The sequence below is a fragment of the Nomascus leucogenys genome, chromosome 14 (assembly GCF_006542625.1).
Source record: "Nomascus leucogenys isolate Asia chromosome 14, Asia_NLE_v1, whole genome shotgun sequence".
In the NCBI taxonomy this organism is placed as follows: Eukaryota; Metazoa; Chordata; class Mammalia; order Primates; family Hylobatidae; genus Nomascus; species Nomascus leucogenys.
Genome location: NC_044394.1, coordinates 73,623,639 through 73,644,373, shown reverse-complemented (window position 1 = coordinate 73,644,373; position 20,735 = coordinate 73,623,639). Strand labels below are relative to the sequence as shown.

At 43.1% G+C, this 20,735-nt stretch overlaps 1 protein-coding gene across 1 annotated transcript; it reads left to right on the top strand.

Moving 5' to 3' along the window:
• The first annotated feature begins 939 nt into the window (after positions 1-939).
• SLC20A1 (solute carrier family 20 member 1) lies at positions 940-19,765 on the top strand. The gene is made up of 11 exons (XM_003277683.3): positions 940-2,050; positions 2,484-3,083; positions 3,245-3,385; positions 3,574-3,659; positions 8,617-8,713; positions 13,020-13,139; positions 14,751-15,020; positions 15,129-15,687; positions 16,302-16,487; positions 17,058-17,142; positions 18,809-19,765. Exons 2-11 carry the CDS (start codon positions 2,750-2,752, stop codon positions 18,968-18,970), a joined length of 2,040 nt encoding a protein of 679 aa, XP_003277731.1. The 5' UTR covers positions 940-2,050; positions 2,484-2,749; the 3' UTR covers positions 18,971-19,765.
• The last annotated feature ends 970 nt before the right edge of the window (positions 19,766-20,735 follow it).

The following is a 20,735-nucleotide window of genomic DNA, read 5'->3' as shown; positions in this document are numbered from 1 at the left end:
CTGCAAACCCACTCAGATGGGGCTGGAGAGTGCTCTCTCACTCAGATGAATCTCTCAGAGGTTGTCCAGCAGGTGTTTGCCAACTTGAAGAGCTACCTACTATCACAGACCTATAAAAGTACGCCTGTGGACAGACCGAAAACAAACAAAACACACACACACACACACACACACACACACACACACACAAAACAACCGCACACTGGGAGAAGTTCTAGGCAATTTCCTTGCAAATAACTGCTTTGAAAATTACTGTTTTAAATTGGCAGAACACTAAGGACTTTGAACAGATCATCCTTTTTACTCAATGTTTTCGTAACCTTGAAGTGAAGGTGGAGGGAGCAGTACGTTTTAAGGTGCCAGGATTACACTACAGGGTCAGTGCTCCCAGATATGAACTTTCTTTTGCACACCGACCTTGGGACCTACAACTTTGTAAGTTACTCATACAACTCCATCGAATGTTATAGGTAGGTCAGAGGACATTCAGGTTGTTTAAGCCTCTATAAATGACTCAGGCAGCAACAATTTACAACGTCTTTGTTTCTGCTATGCAGTGCCCTCCTGCTAGAGATGGCAAAAATGTGGGAAGGGCTTCAGAGCATTCTAAGCCTGGTATTTCTGGCTGGAATTTTTAAATCTCACTACAATCCTGACAAGAGACCACGACCTTAATCTCCCATGGCATGACTGGTTAGTCTTGATCTTAAGCCATATCATCAACACCCCAATGTGCATAACACATCTAAATAATGTCAAGACTACACTATATACCACGCAGGGGACCAGAAATCAATCTTTACCTCAAAAGGATAAGCTTCCAGGATGCAATAACATCCCCTTCCACCCTTTTCTACATCCTAAAACAGGAATATTCACGGTAACAGCAAAACGGAAATCAGCTTTTCCTGAACATGTACTGAATTCTAGTAGCATTCACACACGTTAATTCATTTAATTCCAGCCACAAGGTAGGCAGCCACTGTTAACATTTTACAATTATGAGAACGCAGAGATCTGGGACTTGCTCAAGGTGACACACTGCAGCAAGGAGTCAGAATTTGAATCCGAAGCAGTGTCCTTCCCCCTTGCAACAGCTGCGGCGTTACAAACACAGGTCAGCCACGGAGAAATTAATGACCCACAGCCATCCTTGCAGCTCTGCGCCATAACTGGGGAGACAAGCTGGTTCCCGTGACTCTTCAGTCTGTTTTCACCCAAGTGCATGACTGCGGGAGCAAAGCGGCCACGTGAGCATCTCCCCCCCTTCCCCCAGGCGAGGGACAGTGCCAGGCCAAGGACAAGTCACAGGTGCAACAACGTGCCAGAACTGGATCCGGAGCCCCAGGGCGCAAGATCTCCCGCAGCGTCACCCGGCAGACGGGACGGGTGTGGCCACCGGGCGCGGCAGGTCATGCGTGCGCTGAAAGTGCGGCTGGAGGCGCGGACGGCTTTCCGGAGCCCCGAAAGAGGAGCTAGGAATGACTTTGGTGGCAGCCTCTGTAACCCCGCATGACAGCCTCCAGGGGGACGGCGAGGTCCCCCTTGATCTCTGGTGTAATCAGCCGGCGGGGCCAGACAGTGCAGAGACTCCAAGGCGAGGCCGCAGGGAGGGGGCTGTCCCGCCCCACGTGGACCGGCTCCCCGCTGGGGGCGTGGCCGCCGACGCGGGCCGGGCCAATGAGCGCCACTGTCGGGCTCACCCGGCTGGGCACGCTGAGCCGAGGAGGGCTGCGTCATGCCGGGGGCGGGGCTCCAGGGCCGGCGCGAGGCGCGGCGGGTCACGCGGGTCGCGGCGCGGGCTATAAGTAGGGGCCGGCGGTGTGCTCCGCTGGAGTGATGGCTGCCGGCGCTAGCTGCGTGTTTCTTCTTCTCGGCTGCTGAGGCCCCCGCGGCTGCTTCCTGGGAAAGTCGTGAGTCCCGCGGACCCGTCCCCGGTGCCGCCGACCCGGGCCGCGTGCTCGCCGTTCGCAGGCGCGTGTGCCTGTGGCTCCAGCCGCCGCCGCCGCCTCGATCTCCTCGTCTCCCGCTCCGCCCTCCCTTTTCCCTGGTGAGTAGTGGCGCCGCCTGGTAAAGGCTCTTTCTTCTCCCCGGGGCCGGCGCGGACGCCGTGGCGCTAGAGGCGGCCGGCGTGGGCGGCGCGGCTGGCTTCTCTCTTCGCCGCTGGCCGCCTCCACTCCGCCCGTCCGCCCGCCCGCGGGCCTTTTTGGCGGTCCCCGGGCGGCGCGCGCGGGAACGGCCCTTTTCCGGTTTTCGCGCGGAGGGCGCGCGCGGGCTGGCAGCGCAGGGGCTGGGCTGGGCGCGCGCGGGCCGCGGAGGACCCGGAGCCACGTGCCTCGCCATCTCGCGCGTCCTACTGGGGATGGGGCTCTGGAGTAGCCGGCAGAGGCCACTGCGGGGCCCCGGGCGCGTGGGCAGAGCGGGGTGCCCCACTGGCCCCCCAGGGGCACGCAGCTATTGTTATTTCCCCCCGTCCCCCGCAGGATGAATTTGCGTCCTTTCTCTTCTCCGCCATGGAATTCTGCTCCGTGCTTTTAGCCCTCCTGAGCCAAAGAAACCCCAGACAACAGATGCCCATACGCAGCGTATAGCAGTAACTCCCCAGCTCGGTTTCTGTGCCGTAGTTTACAGTATTTAATTTTATATAATATATATTATTTATTATAGCATTTTTGATACCTCATATTCTGTTTACACATCTTGAAAGCGGCTCAGTAGTTCTCTTACTAAATAACCACTACTCTAGAGAATGGCAACGCTGATTACCAGTACTACAGCTGCTACCGCCGCTTCTGGTCCTTTGGTGGACTACCTATGGATGCTCATCCTGGGCTTCATTATTGCATTTGTCTTGGCATTCTCCGTGGGAGCCAATGATGTAGCAAATTCTTTTGGTACAGCTGTGGGCTCAGGTGTAGTGACCCTGAAGCAAGCCTGCATCCTAGCTAGCATCTTTGAAACAGTGGGCTCTGTCTTACTGGGGGCCAAAGTGAGCGAAACCATCCGGAAGGGCTTGATTGACGTGGAGATGTACAACTCGACTCAAGGGCTGCTGATGGCCGGCTCAGTCAGCGCTATGTTTGGTAAGTTCTTTTTATGTTTTGTCCTCTTCGTGGTGGGTGAGCAAATTTGTATCATGGGTGGTTCCATTTTTGTGCTTAACCTTTCCGATTAACCTTTCTGAATGCGCCACTTACATAATGGAATTTTGCTATTTACTTAATAAAACTTCACTATGTTTCAGGTTCTGCTGTGTGGCAACTAGTGGCTTCGTTTTTGAAGCTCCCCATTTCTGGAACCCATTGTATTGTTGGTGCAACCATTGGTTTCTCCCTCGTGGCAAAGGGGCAGGAGGGTGTCAAGTGGTCTGAACTGATAAAAATTGGTATGTTTAATTCCAAATGGCTTCTTAATTTTCGTTTTCTTCATATGTTACCATGGCATTAGGTATGGGAGGATGTGTTCTAATGTGGAGGGACAGACCAAAGAATTTTGAACTCGTAAACATTTAAAGTGGTTTTTGGTTTCTGATTTTCATTATTTGATATTTTTTCTTTATGTGTTCTATTCCAGTGATGTCTTGGTTCGTGTCCCCACTGCTTTCTGGAATTATGTCTGGAATTTTATTCTTCCTAGTTCGTGCATTCATCCTCCATAAGGTAACCTTTCTCCCCCGTATGAAGACCTTTCATGGAGCACACCCAATCCATTTCAAACCCAGTGGTACTTTTGCAGATGTGATTGGTGTATAGGTATGCGGCCTTGGAAAATTAAAAAAAGTTCTTTGTTCTGTGCATTTCTTGTATGTTGTGGAGTTCTCTGAAAGCGAGTTTTTAATACTCAAGAGGGCAGTCAGGAAGGAAAAATTGAATACTATGATGTGCCAAGAAATAGGAGAAACTGGGAGCAAAAAAATAAGGAAATTTATTTTGGGTGGCTTTGTGTAGCTGTATACAGATTATTTGTTTAAATCACCATTATATTCAGGCTAATATAATGCGTAAGCTTGGGAGTTCAAGACAGTGTCCCCTGTGGCTTTTTTACTAAGCTGCCAGTTAAATGGGTCTCTGCCGTGCTGATAATCATAACCAGTTTATAAGCTTCTAGATGAGGACTCTGCCTCCCATAGTGACTTGACTCCAATTTCTCAGAATAGTTGAAAAGAACCAGTTAAAGGTAGTTTTTGGCCAAAAAAAAAAAAAAAAATTCAGGCAGCCATTTAATTTCCTGTCCATTTGAAAATCCCTTTTAAGTGACCCAGTTTGCATTTCTTTTATCAAGAAGTCATGCTGGCTCCAAAATAAATGTTGACAAGGGATTATGTTGGCATAGGACTGAGTTACAGTGAGGATAAATGCATTTGTCTCAGGAAACAAAGTTGTCCTTTTTCTAAGGTGAATGGCTCTTAACAATCCATTGTAAGTTCTTAAAAGTGTTCCTAAACTGTAGAAATCTGAGTGAGATAGCATAAATCCCAGCAGGTAAGAATGTATTCAGACCCACTTGTCTGGTCTAATTGTAAGCTTCTCAAGGGAAAGATTTGTCTCTTCTCTCTAGAAATTCTATGACTAGTAAAGTGATTCACTAATCACTGTTTTCCATAGCCAGAATCTGGCGGAGTATAGCAGTTTAACACTTTGAAAACTTGAAATATCTTTAGCCTGGTATAATATGAGAGTAAATAGTTCATTGATGTTTATGGACTCTTAGGTTTGGTACTGTTTTATTCAGCAGACAGGTACGATAAGCATCTACCTTCCCACTCCTTACAACTGTAGTGTATGATACTGGGATGCTTAAATTAGAGGCTCACCAGTAGTCATGGACCAGATTTTTTTTTTAGTGTTTTCGTTAGAACCCTATATCTTGCTACTTAGCAGAGAGTCAAAAGCATTAGTAGGATCTCCTGTTGTGAATTCCTGCTTGGTAAAGGTTTATACTGGCCCTGTGTTGATTATTGAGTAGCAGGTCATTTTGTTTTTGGAGAGGGTTTGTGTTTTTCACCTCCACAAAACACTTATTCCCCGGAGGGGGAATGGTGGTGCTCTGAGGTGCAAAGAGGGATTCTCAGGTGCCCAGAACCACTCATTTGAGGAATGCATACCCCCACGGTGTTACTGAGAGCTGAAGTTAGTTACAGTAACTGATTTCTTAATTGTATATTTCTTATATGGGTATGGGAATGGGCATGATCAAATGATGATGAATGATTGGCATAGTGTTTAAAACAATATTGACTTTGAGGATCTTCCCCCACTCTGTGCATGCGCACACACACTCTTGCAGGCCAGTCCCTCAGTAACAGGAGTTTTCAGATGAGTATGAATATTTCTGCTTCCTTTTAGGAGTTAAATTTCAAGAAAATATCCTTAGACTGGTAAGCTTTGGGTATCTTAACTGCTGAAATCGGAATATTTGACCATTAAGATATATTCCAACTCTTAAATGTCTATCTTGAAAATTAAGATTAAAATGATTTTTTTTTATTTCAAAAAATTGCTTTTAAACATTTTCTATTCTCTGAATGTTTGTTCCAAGCATGTTGGGGATCTAGTGGGAACAGACAGAATGGAGGTGAGGTACTCTGTTTAGGACTGGCATCGCACAGAAGGAATACACTTCAGTGCTCCTGTGGAGTATTTTTAAATTCTAGTCAAAGAAAATAGGGCTTTTGGCATTCTCATTTGTTAGAAATATATCTAGGATGTCTTCCCTTTTCTTTAGACAAAACCAGAATATCCAATATGTAAGAGTGAACTATTCTGGTGAAGATGGGGGGTTTTGTGAAGACCTTTCCCATCCCACATGACTAGACGATGAGGCATTCACATTATTTCCAGGTGAAGTTTTACTTGTGTGTTAGGTGGATCTCTACAATGATGAGAGACCTTTCTTGTTTTACCTTCTTCCTAGATTCTCCGCAATTTTTGATATTTTTTTTGACCATGAACCTGTATTTCATAATAAACTATCGGTATAGTAGTGTCATTCATACCCTACCCCATCCCCAACAACTTTGTGTAGAGAATACCTCAGATTTGTTTACCTCAGGGAATACTTAATTGGGCTATGCTATAATAAATACACAGGCTGCTACTTCAGATTAGTCAATTACAATTTGATTTATGGATAACCATATTACGAAATATCTTTGAAAATCTATTGAGAAGTCCCCACATAATGTCTTTAAAACCCAGGAAATTTTTGGGGGTGGGAGTCTTGGGTTGGGTTTTTTGGAGTCTTTTTTTTTTTGAGACGGAGTCTCACTCTTGCCCAGGCTGGAATGCAATGGCACGATCTGGGCTTACTGCAACCTCTGCCTCTCGGGCTCAAGAAATTCTCCTGCCTCAGCCTCCTGAGTAGCTGGGGTTATGGGTACCTGCCACCACACCCGGCTAGTATTTTTGTATTTTTGTATTTTTGGTAGAGACGGGGTTTCATCATGTTGGTCAAGCTGGTCTTGAACTCCTGACCTCAGGTGCTCTGTCTGCCTTGGCCTCCCAATGCTGGGATTACAGGGTTGAGCCACCGCACCTGGCCTTTTTTTTTTTCTTAAGAAGCGAAGTCTCGCCCTGTCCCCCAGGCTGGAGTACGGTGACTTAATTGAAGCTCACTGCAGCCTTGACCTCCCAGGCTCAAGCGATCCTCCTGCCTCAGCCTCCAGAGTAGCTGGGACTGTGGGTGTGTGCCACCACATCTGGCTAACTTTTTATATTTTATAGAGGTGAGGTCTTGCTCTGTTGCTCAAGTTGGTCTTGAACTTCTGGGCTCAAGCCATCCCCTGTCTCATCCTCCCAGAGTGCTGGGATTACAGACAGACATGAGCCACCACCACACCTGACCTGCGTTTTCTTAAGACTAGTCTTTAGAATAAAAATATACACCTTAGTTTCCTAATCTTGTTGACTGCCCTCAGAGTTTGACCACTGTTGAGTTAGTTATTCAAGGATGCTTAACAGTTCTTGATTTCTGTATGCTGCTGTTTTTGTTTTGGCTATTTCACTCTCTGTTAACATTCTCTATTAAACTATAGATAAAAGTTAAATTTTAGAGTGGTTTTCAATGGGCGTCCATCTCTGCTAATTTGAAATGGTACCTTTACACATGGGTCTGAGCTTTCCCTTGTTTCACTGGTCTTAAGCTACTAACTTTCCAGTGTATTGATTATTGTTAGAAGCTGTAGAGTTTTACTCTCTGTTTTTCCTCCCCAAGACTTTCCACTGGAATTGTGGTCAAGATAGCATTAAACCTTTTAGGCTAGGTCTTTATAAAGTTTTTAGCCTTCCCATATATGTATTCAGATCTTTGCTCCCAATTTTTTTTTTTTTTTTTTTTCTGAGATGGAGTCTTACTCTGTTGCCCAGGCTGGAGTGAGGTGGCCCAATCTCCGCTCACTGCAACCTCTGTCTCCCAGGTCCGAGTGATTCTCCTGACTCAGCCTCTTGAGTAGCTGGGACTACAGATGCTTGCCACCACGCTGGGCTAATTTTTTCGGTATTTTTAGTAGAGACAGGGTTTCACCATATTACCCAGGATAGTTTCGATCTCTTGACCTCATGATTCTCCTGCCTCGGCCTCCCAAAGTGCTGGGATTACAGGTGTGAGCCACTGTGCCCAGCCTCCTCCCATTCTTTTGGTGTTTGACTTGGGTATTCTCCTATAGAATTAATACATACTAGGTATGGTAGAATTCTTACTTTTAGTCAGTGGCCTTACTGTTCCTTAAATATTTTCAGTTTTTGCCTCAGGGCCTTTGCACTTGCTGATATCTCTGTCTGGAACATTCAGTACCCAAATAATCAGGTGGTTTGCCCCTTCTGTACCCCTAGTTAATGTGCACAGCTTGCTAGCTTACTACATTTATGTCATGCTTATTCCTTGACCCTCCCCACCCGAATGGTGCCCCCCCTCCATCACTCTCCTCTTACCCTTCTTTATTTCTCTTCACAGCATTTGTCAGTACTTTACATTATTTCATACTAGAAGGTGAATGTCAGTTCTATTAGAACAGGAACTTGGTCTTATTCCCTCCTATATTTCAGTGCCCAGAATAATGCTTGGCACACAGTCTGTTGAGTGAGTGGATGACCTTGTGTGCAATCAGTTACTATCATTGAACTTTGGTAAAGCATTAATTGTGGCATCTTTGTCAGATGTAGATAAGATGGTTGCCGTACGCATAGTCTGCATGTTGTTTTAGTCTTTGAAGATACGAAGTCAGGTAAGCAACATCCTAACATAGTCTGTTTCTTGACATCTCTTACAAACGTAGAGTATAGCCTATCCTCAGGTGTGTGCTCAAGTTTATATTAGGGCTTTTGGATACCTTAGAATGTGGGTATTGCAATCTTTATTCAGGATGTTATCAGTCACTGGTACAGTTAGTCTTGTTATTTAAAATAGAAAAAAGAAAAAAAAAACAGGTAGAAGTTGGAATTAGCCTTCATAGGAAGAATTTCAGGCGCAAATGCAGGAAAAACCCTGCTGTCCTTGGAAACTACTCTGGAGAGACAGTTATTGGCACTATAATTCCCAAACCTACCCTGTTAAAAGATTCTGTGGAAATGGGTTAACCTTTATACCTTTTAAGATATTGATCTTAATGATGTTTTACAGGCAGATCCAGTTCCTAATGGTTTGCGAGCTTTGCCAGTTTTCTATGCCTGCACAGTTGGAATAAACCTCTTTTCCATCATGTATACTGGAGCACCGTGTAAGTACCTATCAAAATATTTAAATGTGAATTTAAAGTTGTTTACAAAACTTGCATTAAATGCCCAATTTACCCCTTTTTGCTTTACAGGGCTGAAATCTTCTAGAAGGTGGCTGGCCTGCGCCCATTTCAGAAGGCTGCAGGCTAGTGTACGCTGAGTTAACCTAGATAGTTTTTCAACCAAAGAGACCTGCTCAGATTCTAAATCACTACAGACCTTTCCTCTTTAGTCTTCACAGGATCCACTGATAATATGATCATCTCCTTCCCTTTCTCCTGTCTATGCTAAAAATGCTGGAAATAATACTGACCTCAACTACTGAAGTCATTAGTTATATCTGATCTTCAGTAATCAGTCGTTTAGGACTGGTTTGCTGGATATTCTCATTTTTCTCTCCCAAATGGAGATACTATTGTTTCTAAGTACTAAACTTCCATGAATCTGCTTGAATGAGAAGAGTTGGGATGTTTACCACCTGCCCTAAGTGCATTTGGAAGAAGAAATTCATGCAGCTAAGAGGAAAAATAATTTGTGAAAATATAAAGGTTGAAATGTTGATGACTTTCATGTATGGGATTAAGGCAAGGCATGGATTAAATTATGGTGCTACAAGTTTAATTTAGCAACAACAAAAGATTGGTAACTTGTAACTGGCAGGACAGTACAGTTTTGGTATCTAGACTCATTTGGCCTGATGCTCTGTGACTACATAGGCAGTGACTTTTATTCTTTATACTGTGACCCACTGGATGAAATACAGGACACACACATATGTATGTAGAGAGAAAGATAACTGGAATAGTGTCATGAAGCCACTTAAAACGCTTACTATGTGCTATGCACCCATATTTTCAAATTCTCTCTCTTTTTTTTTTTAACATTTGTTCTGGCCCACTGAAATGATTTCAGTTTTGACTAATGGGTTGTGACTTGCTTCTTAAACCTCACTGAAGTAGTAAGTTACTGACCCAAAGTACAGTTAGCTAAATATTTTTATTTTTTATTTATTTATTTTTAGACAGTTTTGCTCTTGTTGCCCAAGATGGAGTGCAATGGCATGATCTTGGCTTACCACAACCTCTACCTCCCGGGTTCAAGCAATTCTCCTGCTTCAGCCTCCCAAGTAACTGGGATTACAGGCATGCACCACCAAGCCTGGCTAATTTTGTATTTTTAGTAGAGACGGGGTTTCTCCATGTTGGTCAGGCTGATCTCCAACTCCTGACCTCAGGTGATCCGCCTGCCTCAGCCTCCCAATGTGCTGGGATTACAGGCATGATCACCGCACCTGGCCAATATTTTAATTTTTTATCTTATTTTAGATTCAGGGATTATATGTGCATTTTGTTAGATGGAGCTAAGTATTTTTTATCTTGCTGATTAATTCTTGGAATAATCAGGAATGAAACAGACAACTTTAAGAAAATATTGTTCTTACTTAGACTATACTGAACTGTTATGTGCAGGTGAAGAGAAGCTTGTATGCCAGATTTCTATTGTAAACTGAATCCTTTGTGATAAACTAAAAAGTCTCCCATGACGCTCTTAGCACTCATTGTTTACGTGGTAGAAGCAAAGCTCAGAGTTGAGTGAAATTAGAATCATTTTGAAAACAGAAACTTATATATTTTTGTTCTGTCCTTTATGGATCATTTGTAAGAAAAACGAGTCTCTTTCCTTTTTGACTTGGAATGTAGTCCAACTTAAAATTGTGATAGACAGTAATTTCATGTATATTTTAGTTTGTGTGACCACATGATCAAAATTGAAAGCAGAAATTAAAATTTAAAGATACATAGTCACCATAGAATTGTAGTTTGGGGCCGGGCGCGGTGGCTCATGCTTGTAATCCCAGCACTTTGGGAGGCCAAGGTGGGTGGATCATGAGGTCAGGAGTTCAAGACCAGCCTGGGCAAGATGGTGAAACCTCATCTCTACTAAAAACTACAAAAACTAACCGAGTGCAGTGGTAGGTGCCTGTAATTCCAGCTACTTCAGAGGCTGAGGCAGGAGAATCACTTGAGCCTGGGAAGCAGAGGTTGCAGTGAGCCAAGATTGTGCCACTGTACTCCAGCCTGGGCGACAGAGTGAGATGCTGTCTCAAAAAAAAAAAAAAGTTCAATAAAAGAATTTTAGTTTTGAAGGGACTTCAATTTGTATCTGATTTTTTTTTTTTTTTTTTGAGGCAGAGTCTCGCCCTGTCACCCAGGTTGGAGTGCAGTGGTATGAACTTGGCTCACTGCAACCACTACCTCCTGGGTTCGAGTGATTCTGCTTCAGCCTCCCGAGTAGCTGGGATTACACATGTGCATCACCACGGCCAGCTAATTTTTGTATTTTTAGTAGAGACGTGGTTTCACCGTGTTGGTCAGGCTGGTCTTGAACTCCCAACCTCAGGTGATCCACCAACCTCAGCCTCCCAAAGTGCTGGGATTACAGGCGTGAGCCGCCGCGTCTGGCCTTGTATCTGATTTTTAAAGATTAATCATTTGGGGGCATGATAGAATTTCCAGTTTATAAGTACAAGCAGTCCCTGACTTCATGGTTCAACCTTCAGTTATTTGACTTTTTGGTGGGTTTATAAGTACATAACCTCATTGTAAGTTGAGGAGCATCTGTGATTTCATACATAACAAACAAAATAAAGCAAGCAGAAGTAATTAAGCTATTCCTAGATATCAATTACAGATCATTATAATATCTTTTATGGTTTTTTTTTTTTTTTACCTTTTTTTTTTTCAGGGATGGGGTCTTGCTGTGTTGCCCAGGCTGGCCTTGTGTTCCTGGGCTCAACTCAAGGTGTTCTCACACTTCAGTCTCCTGAGTAGCTAGAGATCATTATAACATCTGTTAGATTTAAATTGGATTGTATAGTGCTTTACTTCTTTTTGTTTTTGTGATGGAGTTTCGCTCTTGTCACCCAGGCTGGATGGAGTGCAGTGGCGTGATCTTGGCTCACTGTAACCTCCATCTCCAGGGTTCAAGTGATTCTCCTGCCTCAGCCTTCCGAGTAGCTGGGATTATAGGTGCTCACCACCACATCCAGCTAATTTTTTTTTTATTTTCAGTGGAGACGGGGTTTCACCATGTTGGCCAGGCTGGTCTTGAACTCCTGATCTCAGGTGCTCCACATGTCTCAGCCTCCCAAACTGCTGGGATTACAGGCGTGAGCCACTGTGCCTGGCCAGTGCTTTACTTCTGTCTTTAGTACAGGCTAATGGTTTGGAGCCTACTGGCATGCATATGACAATCAGATAATGACTAATATTACTCATCCTTAAACCATGTGAACAGTGTTGCTAGGCAAGTCTTTTTTTTAAAAAAGATAAGACTTGTTAGTGAAATTACCACTAAACTTTGTGTGTGTGTGTGAAAGACAAAACTTTTTTTGAGACAAAGTCTGGCTTTGTCACCCAGGCTGGAGTGCAGTGGTGCAATCTCAGCTCACTGCAACCTCCCACCCCCCCGCCAGGTTCAAGTGATTCTCCCACCTCAGCCTCCCGAGTAGCTGGGACTACAGGCGCCCACCACCATGCCTGGCTAATTTTTTTTTCTATTTTTAGTAGAGACGGGGTTTTGCCATGTTGGCCAGGCTGGTCTCGAACTCCTGACCTCAAGTGATCTGCCCGCCACGGCCTCCCAAAGTGCTGGGATTACAGGCATGAGCCACCGTGCCTGGCTGAAAGACAAAACTTTTACAACTATTCCTCAAATTATTAACTTTTGGTAGATAATATCCTTGTTTTCTGTATCTTGCTTTGATACTGCTTTCAAGGAGATAATCTCATTAAAGCATTTTACTAAAGGCCAGTATAATGAATGTAATCACTTTTACACAGAATTCTGTCAGCATGACAAATGTGACCACTGAGACATCATTCTTTTAACATTAAAATAAGTTTGTAGGTGGTAATGGAATATGCAGCAGTTATGAGCATGAGCTAGGGGAGTGGAACACTTTCTGTCTTTTTCATAGCTAGTCATAGGTCCTTAGCATGTAGTGATCCTTATTATCTTCCAAGGTGAGGAAAGGAGAAAGGCTAGTATGTTGAGAAGCTTAGGACACTTGAGTCTCGCAGGTGTTCAAGTGGGCTAGGCTGGTGTGGGTTTTCAGATGATCATTGAGTTTTTCTCCCAAATTTGTATAGGCACTAGCACAGTAATCCTGTGCACTTAAATCTGGCAGCAGCTGTCAAGGGTGATGGGCTGGTATGGGGAACCCCTCAGTCCCCAGAGGAGGGTTTACACAGTATTGCAGGGGGCTGTTGCCCTGGGGTTTTCAAGATGCACCATTTTATCTCCTAGTGCTGGGCTTTGACAAACTTCCTCTGTGGGGTACCATCCTCATCTCGGTGGGATGTGCAGTTTTCTGTGCCCTTATCGTCTGGTTCTTTGTATGTCCCAGGATGAAGAGAAAAATTGAACGTAAGTAATAACTTATAGCAGAAAAGTTTAACTACTAATGTTGTGTTTATTTTTTATTTGGCCACCTGTAAAAATCTATTAGGAGAGATTGGCAAAATAAGAGATTTTAAAGGGAAATTTGAGGATATGGGTTTGTTGTCCAAACTGTTCTTAAAAATGGACTTACATGACCTAAGACTAGTGATAAAGAGTATTCAACCTATCCTGTAGAGACAATCTGGGCATTGAATTTTTTTTTTTTAGTGTTCCTTGATCAGTTGCCAGTGACATGATAGATTATAAATAGAGAAATCATAGCCTATATTTACTGAGAAGTACAAGGATACCTTAATGAAAAATAAGGGGTAGGTACAAGATATTTTCATAGAGGAAACATTTACCCCAGCTACTTCTGTGTATAACCTCAGATTCAGACAAGCAAAGCTAAGTCTAATGTGTACATGTTGTATATGGGCTAGAATACATGTAGACATTGTATTGCAGTATACAATGCAAATACATATACAACCACACATTGTGTGTCTGCTAGAATTGTAGCACAGATTCTAGAAGTAAACATTTTCAAGTGTCATGTGAAGGAATCATTTAGGCCATTACAACACACTCATGTAATTAAATACTGAGTAAATTTTGGTTAGTATCAGACTTTTTTTTTTTCCTTGAAAGAATCATTTTCTGCCCTTTTTATCGATGTGAAGGCTGGGTTAGCAATTTGAAGTTTATCCTTCTGCCCTTTTCATCTATGTGAAGGCTGGGTTAGCAATTTGAAGTTTATCCTTTTGAAGCTGAGGGATGCACAGACTGCAGTGGTGTTAGGAAGAATGCTGCGTCACCGCAGCTGAACCGAGGAGCCTCCGAGAGGTTCTGTCCTAGTCTGGCTGTGCCGAGTGCACGGTGGGAACCAGGCTTTCAGGACTCTGACCTCATTTTCCCTCTCTGAGAGGAGATGAGACAAGTCTTGCTTTATGTTAGTTAGTCTGTAGTTTGACTGAGGTACCTGGATGGATAGGTCAGCATACTGAGCACTGGCATGAGAAAGAGGCAGAAGATACTCTGGTCTGCCTGTGGGATTTAGAGCCATGATGCACAGCTCTGTTTTATAGAGGTGGAAATTAAAGTTGTCGTCTTTAGTTCCCTGCATTGAGCTGTGCCACTTTGCTTGAATTGTTGGACCGAAATTTGAGAGAATCCTCTTTTAAAAAGAATAGAATTGGGTACAGTTCAGATTTTTAGTTTCAGATTATCAGCCCCGTGGTTGAGCTACTTTCCACTACGGAATGAGTTAGCAGGGAGCTAAGAAGGATTCTTATATCTGTAAAGGGTTGTAAAAGTAAAAACAAAACAAGAATGTGCTACAGAAGCCCATAAAACCTAAAATATTAATAGAAAAACTTTGGGACCCCTGACATAGGGTGTTCTGCATTGCTGGTTGTTCCCAAGTGAGTGTTGCTGGCAAATGATAAAGCAGGCAGGAAAAATGTTCCTGAATGTTAATTGAAGTTCACATACATTCTTGTTTTGAGATGAGTTTTTTGGGGGTGGAGGAAAGGAGATGTGGAACAAAGTAGTATGGCCACAACCAAACGAAAAAATCCCTTTTTTTTTCCCTAGGAGAAATAAAGTGTAGTCCTTCTGAAAGCCCCTTAATGGAAAAAAAGAATAGCTTGAAAGAAGACCATGAAGAAACAAAGTTGTCTGTCGGTGATACTGAAAACAGGAATCCTGTTTCTGAGGTGGGGCCTGCCACTGTGCCCCTCCAGGCTGTGGTGGAGGAGAGAACAGTCTCATTCAAACTTGGAGATTTGGAGGAAGCTCCAGAGCGAGAGAGGCTTCCCAGCGTGGACTTGAAAGAGGAAACCAGCATAGATAGCACCGTGAATGGTGAGTTGGAATTCCTGGTTTCACTTTGTTACCTGCAGTGGTGAGAAGGCTTATTGTTTTGGATTTGATGCTTTTTGTACTGAATGTCACCTTGGTGATCTTGACTAGGTGCAGTGCAGTTGCCTAATGGGAACCTTGTCCAGTTCAGTCAAGCCGTCAGCAACCAAATAAACTCCAGTGGCCACTACCAGTATCACACCGTGCATAAGGATTCTGGCCTGTACAAAGAGCTGCTCCATAAATTACATCTTGCCAAGGTGGGAGATTGCATGGGAGACTCTGGTGACAAACCCTTAAGGCGCAATAATAGCTATACTTCCTATACCATGGCAATATGTGGCATGCCTCTGGATTCATTCCGTGCCAAAGAAGGTGAACAGAAGGGTGAAGAAATGGAGAAGCTGACATGGCCTAATGCAGACTCCAAGAAGCGAATTCGAATGGACAGTTACACCAGTTACTGCAATGCTGTGTCTGACCTTCACTCGGCATCTGAGATAGACATGAGTGTCAAGACAGAGATGGGTCTAGGTGACAGAAAAGGAAGTAATGGCTCTCTAGAAGAATGGTATGACCAAGATAAGCCTGAAGTCTCTCTCCTCTTCCAGTTCCTGCAGATCCTTACAGCCTGCTTTGGGTCATTCGCCCACGGTGGCAATGACGTAAGGTCAGTTGACATTGATCTTAGTGTTGCTGACCCTATTTTTAAACCATTTATCCTTGTCATAGGCCTGTGCTTGTGGTAGTGGTACTCCTAGCATTTACAGGACCCCAAATAATCCAAATAGGATGAGGTAAGAGCAGTTATTGACATAATAAGACAGTACAGTTTTATTCTTCAGAGGAATTACAAAGAATGTTTATTTTTGTAGATGATAAATATAAACATATTCTTCACAGAGAAGGCTTTTGTCTATCAAGATGAGATTCAGTTCTTTGCTAGTGAATTGTGGGATGTAAGATGAAAACTTAAAAGTTTTTCATATAGAATGATTCTGTAGTTTGGTTTGTAAACTGTTTATTGGAACCCGAGAGTTACTTTAAGCTGCCTATAGGAGGAAAGAGACCACCGTTTGCATGGCATTCCCTCCGTCAGAGCTGTGTTCATTTTTCTGTTGCGTATGTTGGGGTTCCATTTATGTCCTTAGAAAGAAAGGCCCTTTTGCCAGATGAGCTTGAAAGCTGTACTTTAGACAACCTGGTAGGTCATTCAGCAGATTGGGTCTTGCCAAGATCTAGTTCTATCTGAAAAGTCACTTTTGCCCTCTTTGTTTCTTCCAGCAATGCAATTGGGCCTCTGGTTGCTTTATATTTGGTTTATGACACAGGAGATGTTTCTTCCAAAGTGGCAACACCAATATGGCTTCTACTGTATGGTGGTGTTGGTATCTGTATTGGTCTGTGGGTTTGGGGAAGAAGAGTTATCCAGACCATGGGGAAGGATCTGACACCGATCACACCCTCTAGGTAAGTAGGTGGAGCAGGTTCTACAAATGTCAGTACTCATTTTTTTCAGCGATATAATACTGTCAAGTGCTAACACAAATCGCTAAGTAACCAAGTTTCTATAAGTTCATGATGTTCTTATTGTCAGTGTGTTCTTTTTAGATTTTACTTGTGTGGCCCTTAAATATTTTGGTCAGACATTTTACCATTCAGCTCTGGTGGTCTGAAGAAAACGACTTTTCTGAGAAAGCTGTGTGTGCTAAGAGCGGATAGTTATGTATACTTGCCTTTTATTTGTCTTTACTTGGGAGCTAAGACTCAATGTTTACCAAACTCTTCAAAATAAAAGTGCAAATTTTATTTAATAGTGGGATTCCAGAAAAACGTAAAACTTGAAACCTTTGAATAAGGAAACTGGGCATCTGTGGCCTGATTTAAATAAAGTAGATCTTAGGGGTTATAGCAAATAAAGATGTCAGTGGAGGTTTTGTGACTGAGTAGAACAAAGCAGGACTGTGTTAACTTGAGGTGGAGTGTTACCTTCTCAAAAAAGTCAAACTCACTTCCTGACGAATCCATTTGTGTCTATAGTGGCTTCAGTATTGAACTGGCATCTGCCCTCACTGTGGTGATTGCATCAAATATTGGCCTTCCCATCAGTACAACACATTGTAAAGTAAGTGTAATGCCAATGTGTGTCTTTCAAATGGTTCTTCTAATATGTAGGGTTTTTAATTTTACTTCTCTGATACTTTGATTTAGAAAGTTTTGTGCAGTTGGAGTCCTGAAGAGTTCATAAGTTATTTCTTGTGTTTATTCTTATTTAAGCAATTAAATAGATATTCTCCCCAAATAATAGAAACATTCTTTTATATAGAGCTTACTGTAATTGCTGGTTACTAACCTCTTCCTTTGTTACTTAATCCTCCCTCGTTGTCTCTTTATAATAATTTTTTTTTTAATCTCAAGAGTCATTTCTACTTGGCACCATTATGTTTTATTTATGTATGAGTCGGAGTCTTGCTGTGTCACCTGGGCTGGAGTGTAGTGGCACAATCTCGGCTCACTGCAACCTCCGCCTCCTGGGCTCAAGTGATTCTTGTGCCTCAGCCTCCCAAGTAGCTGGGATTACAGGCACCCGCCACCATGCCTGGCTAATTTTTGTATTTTTGGTAGACACAGGATTTCACCATGTTGGCCAAGCGGGTCATGAACTCCTAACCTCAGGTGATCCACCTGGCTCATCCTCCCAAAGTGCTAGGATTACACGTGTGAGCCATTGCGCTAGGCCGACAGCATTATGTTCTTTGCCTTTGGGGAAGCCATTCAGAGCAGGGTAGGTGTATGCTTAGAAACTGGCGAGTGCTTTAATTCTGGCCAGGTGGGTTTCTGCTGCCATTTGTGGTGGGTGAAGGCCTGGTTCTAATAAGTCTGAGGCTTGCCAAAATGTTGGCAAGGCAGTTTATTTACAGAAGGCATATTTCAGGGCCTCTCAGGATTGAAATACTGAGAAACAAAACAAATCTTAAGGTTGTTTGATGACAATCTAATAATTATAGGAAAAGGAAGAAACTGGTTTCTTTAAGAGCATTTAAGCTGGTCCATCATGGATCCTGCTGAGTCATCTGTTTGCTACCCAGATGTGTCTCCAGGCAATCGTTTATTAGGTTTAATATCAGCCACTCTGTAAATAATCTTAGGAAGACTTACAATGCAGTTTGTTATTAAAAGCAGTGTATAGACCGGGCGCAGTGGCTCATGCCTGTAATCCCAGCACTTTGGGAGGCCGAGGTGGGCGGATCATGAGGTCAGGACTTTGAGACCAGCCTGGCCAACATAGTGAAACCCCATCTCTACTAAAAATACAAAAAATTAGCTAGGCGTGGTGGTGGGTGCCTGTAATCCCAGCTACTTGGGAGGCTGAGGCAGGAGAATCACTTGAAGCCAGGAGGCGGAGGTTGCAGTGAGCCGAGATTGCGCCACTGCACTCCAGCCTGGGCGACAGTGAGAGACTCCATCTCAAAAAAAAAAATAAATAAATAAATAAAAATAAAAAATAAATAAATAAATAAAAGCAGTATATATTCATTAAATTTTAGTAGTAGCTTAGAAGGGGAAAAGAAATCGTTCTTGTGTCCTTTTACTACCGTTAGTATAGATTATGATTGGATTTTCAAATTGCCTTCCTTTTCCAATCTTCTTACCCTGTTGTAAACCAGCTTTCTTGGACTTGGTCTTGTCCAGGGGTCTGGGGCTCCTTGTCCAAACAGTCTCAGGTGTCTGTTTGCCAAAATACCGCTGGCACTTTAATAACCTGTTTCCTTGGTCTGTTTCTCTTCTAGGTGGGCTCTGTTGTATCTGTTGGCTGGCTCCGGTCCAAGAAGGCTGTTGACTGGCGTCTCTTTCGTAACATTTTTATGGCCTGGTTTGTCACGGTCCCCATTTCTGGAGTTATCAGTGCTGCCATCATGGCAATCTTCAGATATGTCATCCTCGGAATGTGAAGCTGTTTGAGATTAAAATTTGTGTCAATGTTTGGGACCACCTTAGGTATTCCTGCTCCCCTGAAGAATGTTACAGTGTTAACAGAAGACTGACAAGAGTCTTTTTTTGGGAGCCAGAGGAAGGAAGTGTTACTTGTGCTATAACTGCTTTTGTGCTAAATATGAATTGTCTCAAAATTAGCTATGTAAAATAGCCAGGGTTCCACTGGCTCCTGCTGAGGTTCCCTTTCCTTCTGGGCTGTGACTTCCTGTACATATTTGTCTACTTTTTGTATGAGGCTTCAATTCCATTATGTTTTAATGTGGTCTCTGAAGATGACTTGTGATTTTTTTTTTTTTTTTTAAACCATGCAGAGCCATTTGACAGAGCATGCTCTGCATTGTTGGTTTCACCAGCTTCTGCCCTCACATGCACAGGGATTTAACAACAAAAATATAACTACAACTTCCCTTGTAGTCTCTTATATAAGTAGAGTCCTTGGTACTCTGCCCTCCTGTCAGTAGTGGCAGGATCTGTTGGCATATTCGGGAGCTTCTTAGAGGGATGAGATGCTTTGAACACAGTGAAGATTTAAATTAGTAACTTTTTTGCAAGCAGTTTATTGACTGTTATTGCTAAGAAGAAGTAAGAAGGAAAAGCCTTTTGGCAATCTTGGTTATTTCTTTAAGATTTCTGGCAGTGTGGGATGGATGAATGAAGTGGAATGTGAACTTTGGGCAAGTTAAATGGGACAGCCTTCCATGTTCATTTGTCTACCTCTTAACTGAATAAAAAAGCCTACAATTTTTAGAAAATTTGTTCTCATGGTTTTCTTTCATACTTGAATCACCTGGGCTCCTGATCAGTTAGCCTTATATCATAGGTGATGTGAATATCTTAACAAGTGAGAGCTACTGTCCAACTTAAAGCTCCCAACCCCTCCCTGTATGCTGCTTGTGTGCCCAGAATATGCATGACATTACTCCATAGGGACTGTTGTAGCAACTTGGCATTTTCTCTTTTAGTAGCACAGCCTATACACTTTCATGTTAGCACATGTGGTGTTTTTTTTGTATTGTTTTGTTTTTCCAATTTTTTCTTTTGATACTTTTTGTTTGTTTTTTTTTTTTTGAGACAGAGTCTCGCTGTGTCACCAGGCTGGAGTGCAGTGGTGTGATCTCGGCTCACTGCAACCTCCGCCTCTTTGGTTCAAGCAATTCTCCTGCCTCAGCCTCCTGAGTAGCTGGGACTACAGGCGCCCGCCACCACGTCTGGCTAATTTTTAGTAGAGACAAGCTTTTGGCATGTTGGCCAGGCTGATCTCAAACTCCTGACCTCAAGTGATCCGCCTGCGTTGGCCTCCCAAAGTGCTGGGATTATAGCCATGAGCCACTCACTGCGTCTGGCCTACTCATGGTTTTTCACAGCCAAAGATTTACTGTTGAATGGACAACTTTATTTTACTATTTTATGTAGATTGTTTTTAGCTTTGGTATTATGGTAAACCCTTGAACAGTGTGGAGGTTGGGCACCAACCCCCATGCAGTCAAAAAACCATGTACAACTTTTGACTCTAAAAACTTGACTACCAATAGCCTATGGTTGACCAGAAGTCTTAGCAATAACATAAACAGTTGTGAACACATATTTTACATGTTATATGTATGTATGATATACTGTATTACAATAATGTAAGCTAGAGAAAAGGAAATAAAACCATAAGGATACATTTACCATTCATTAAGTGGAAATGGATCATAAAGGTTTTCATCCTTGTCATCTTGA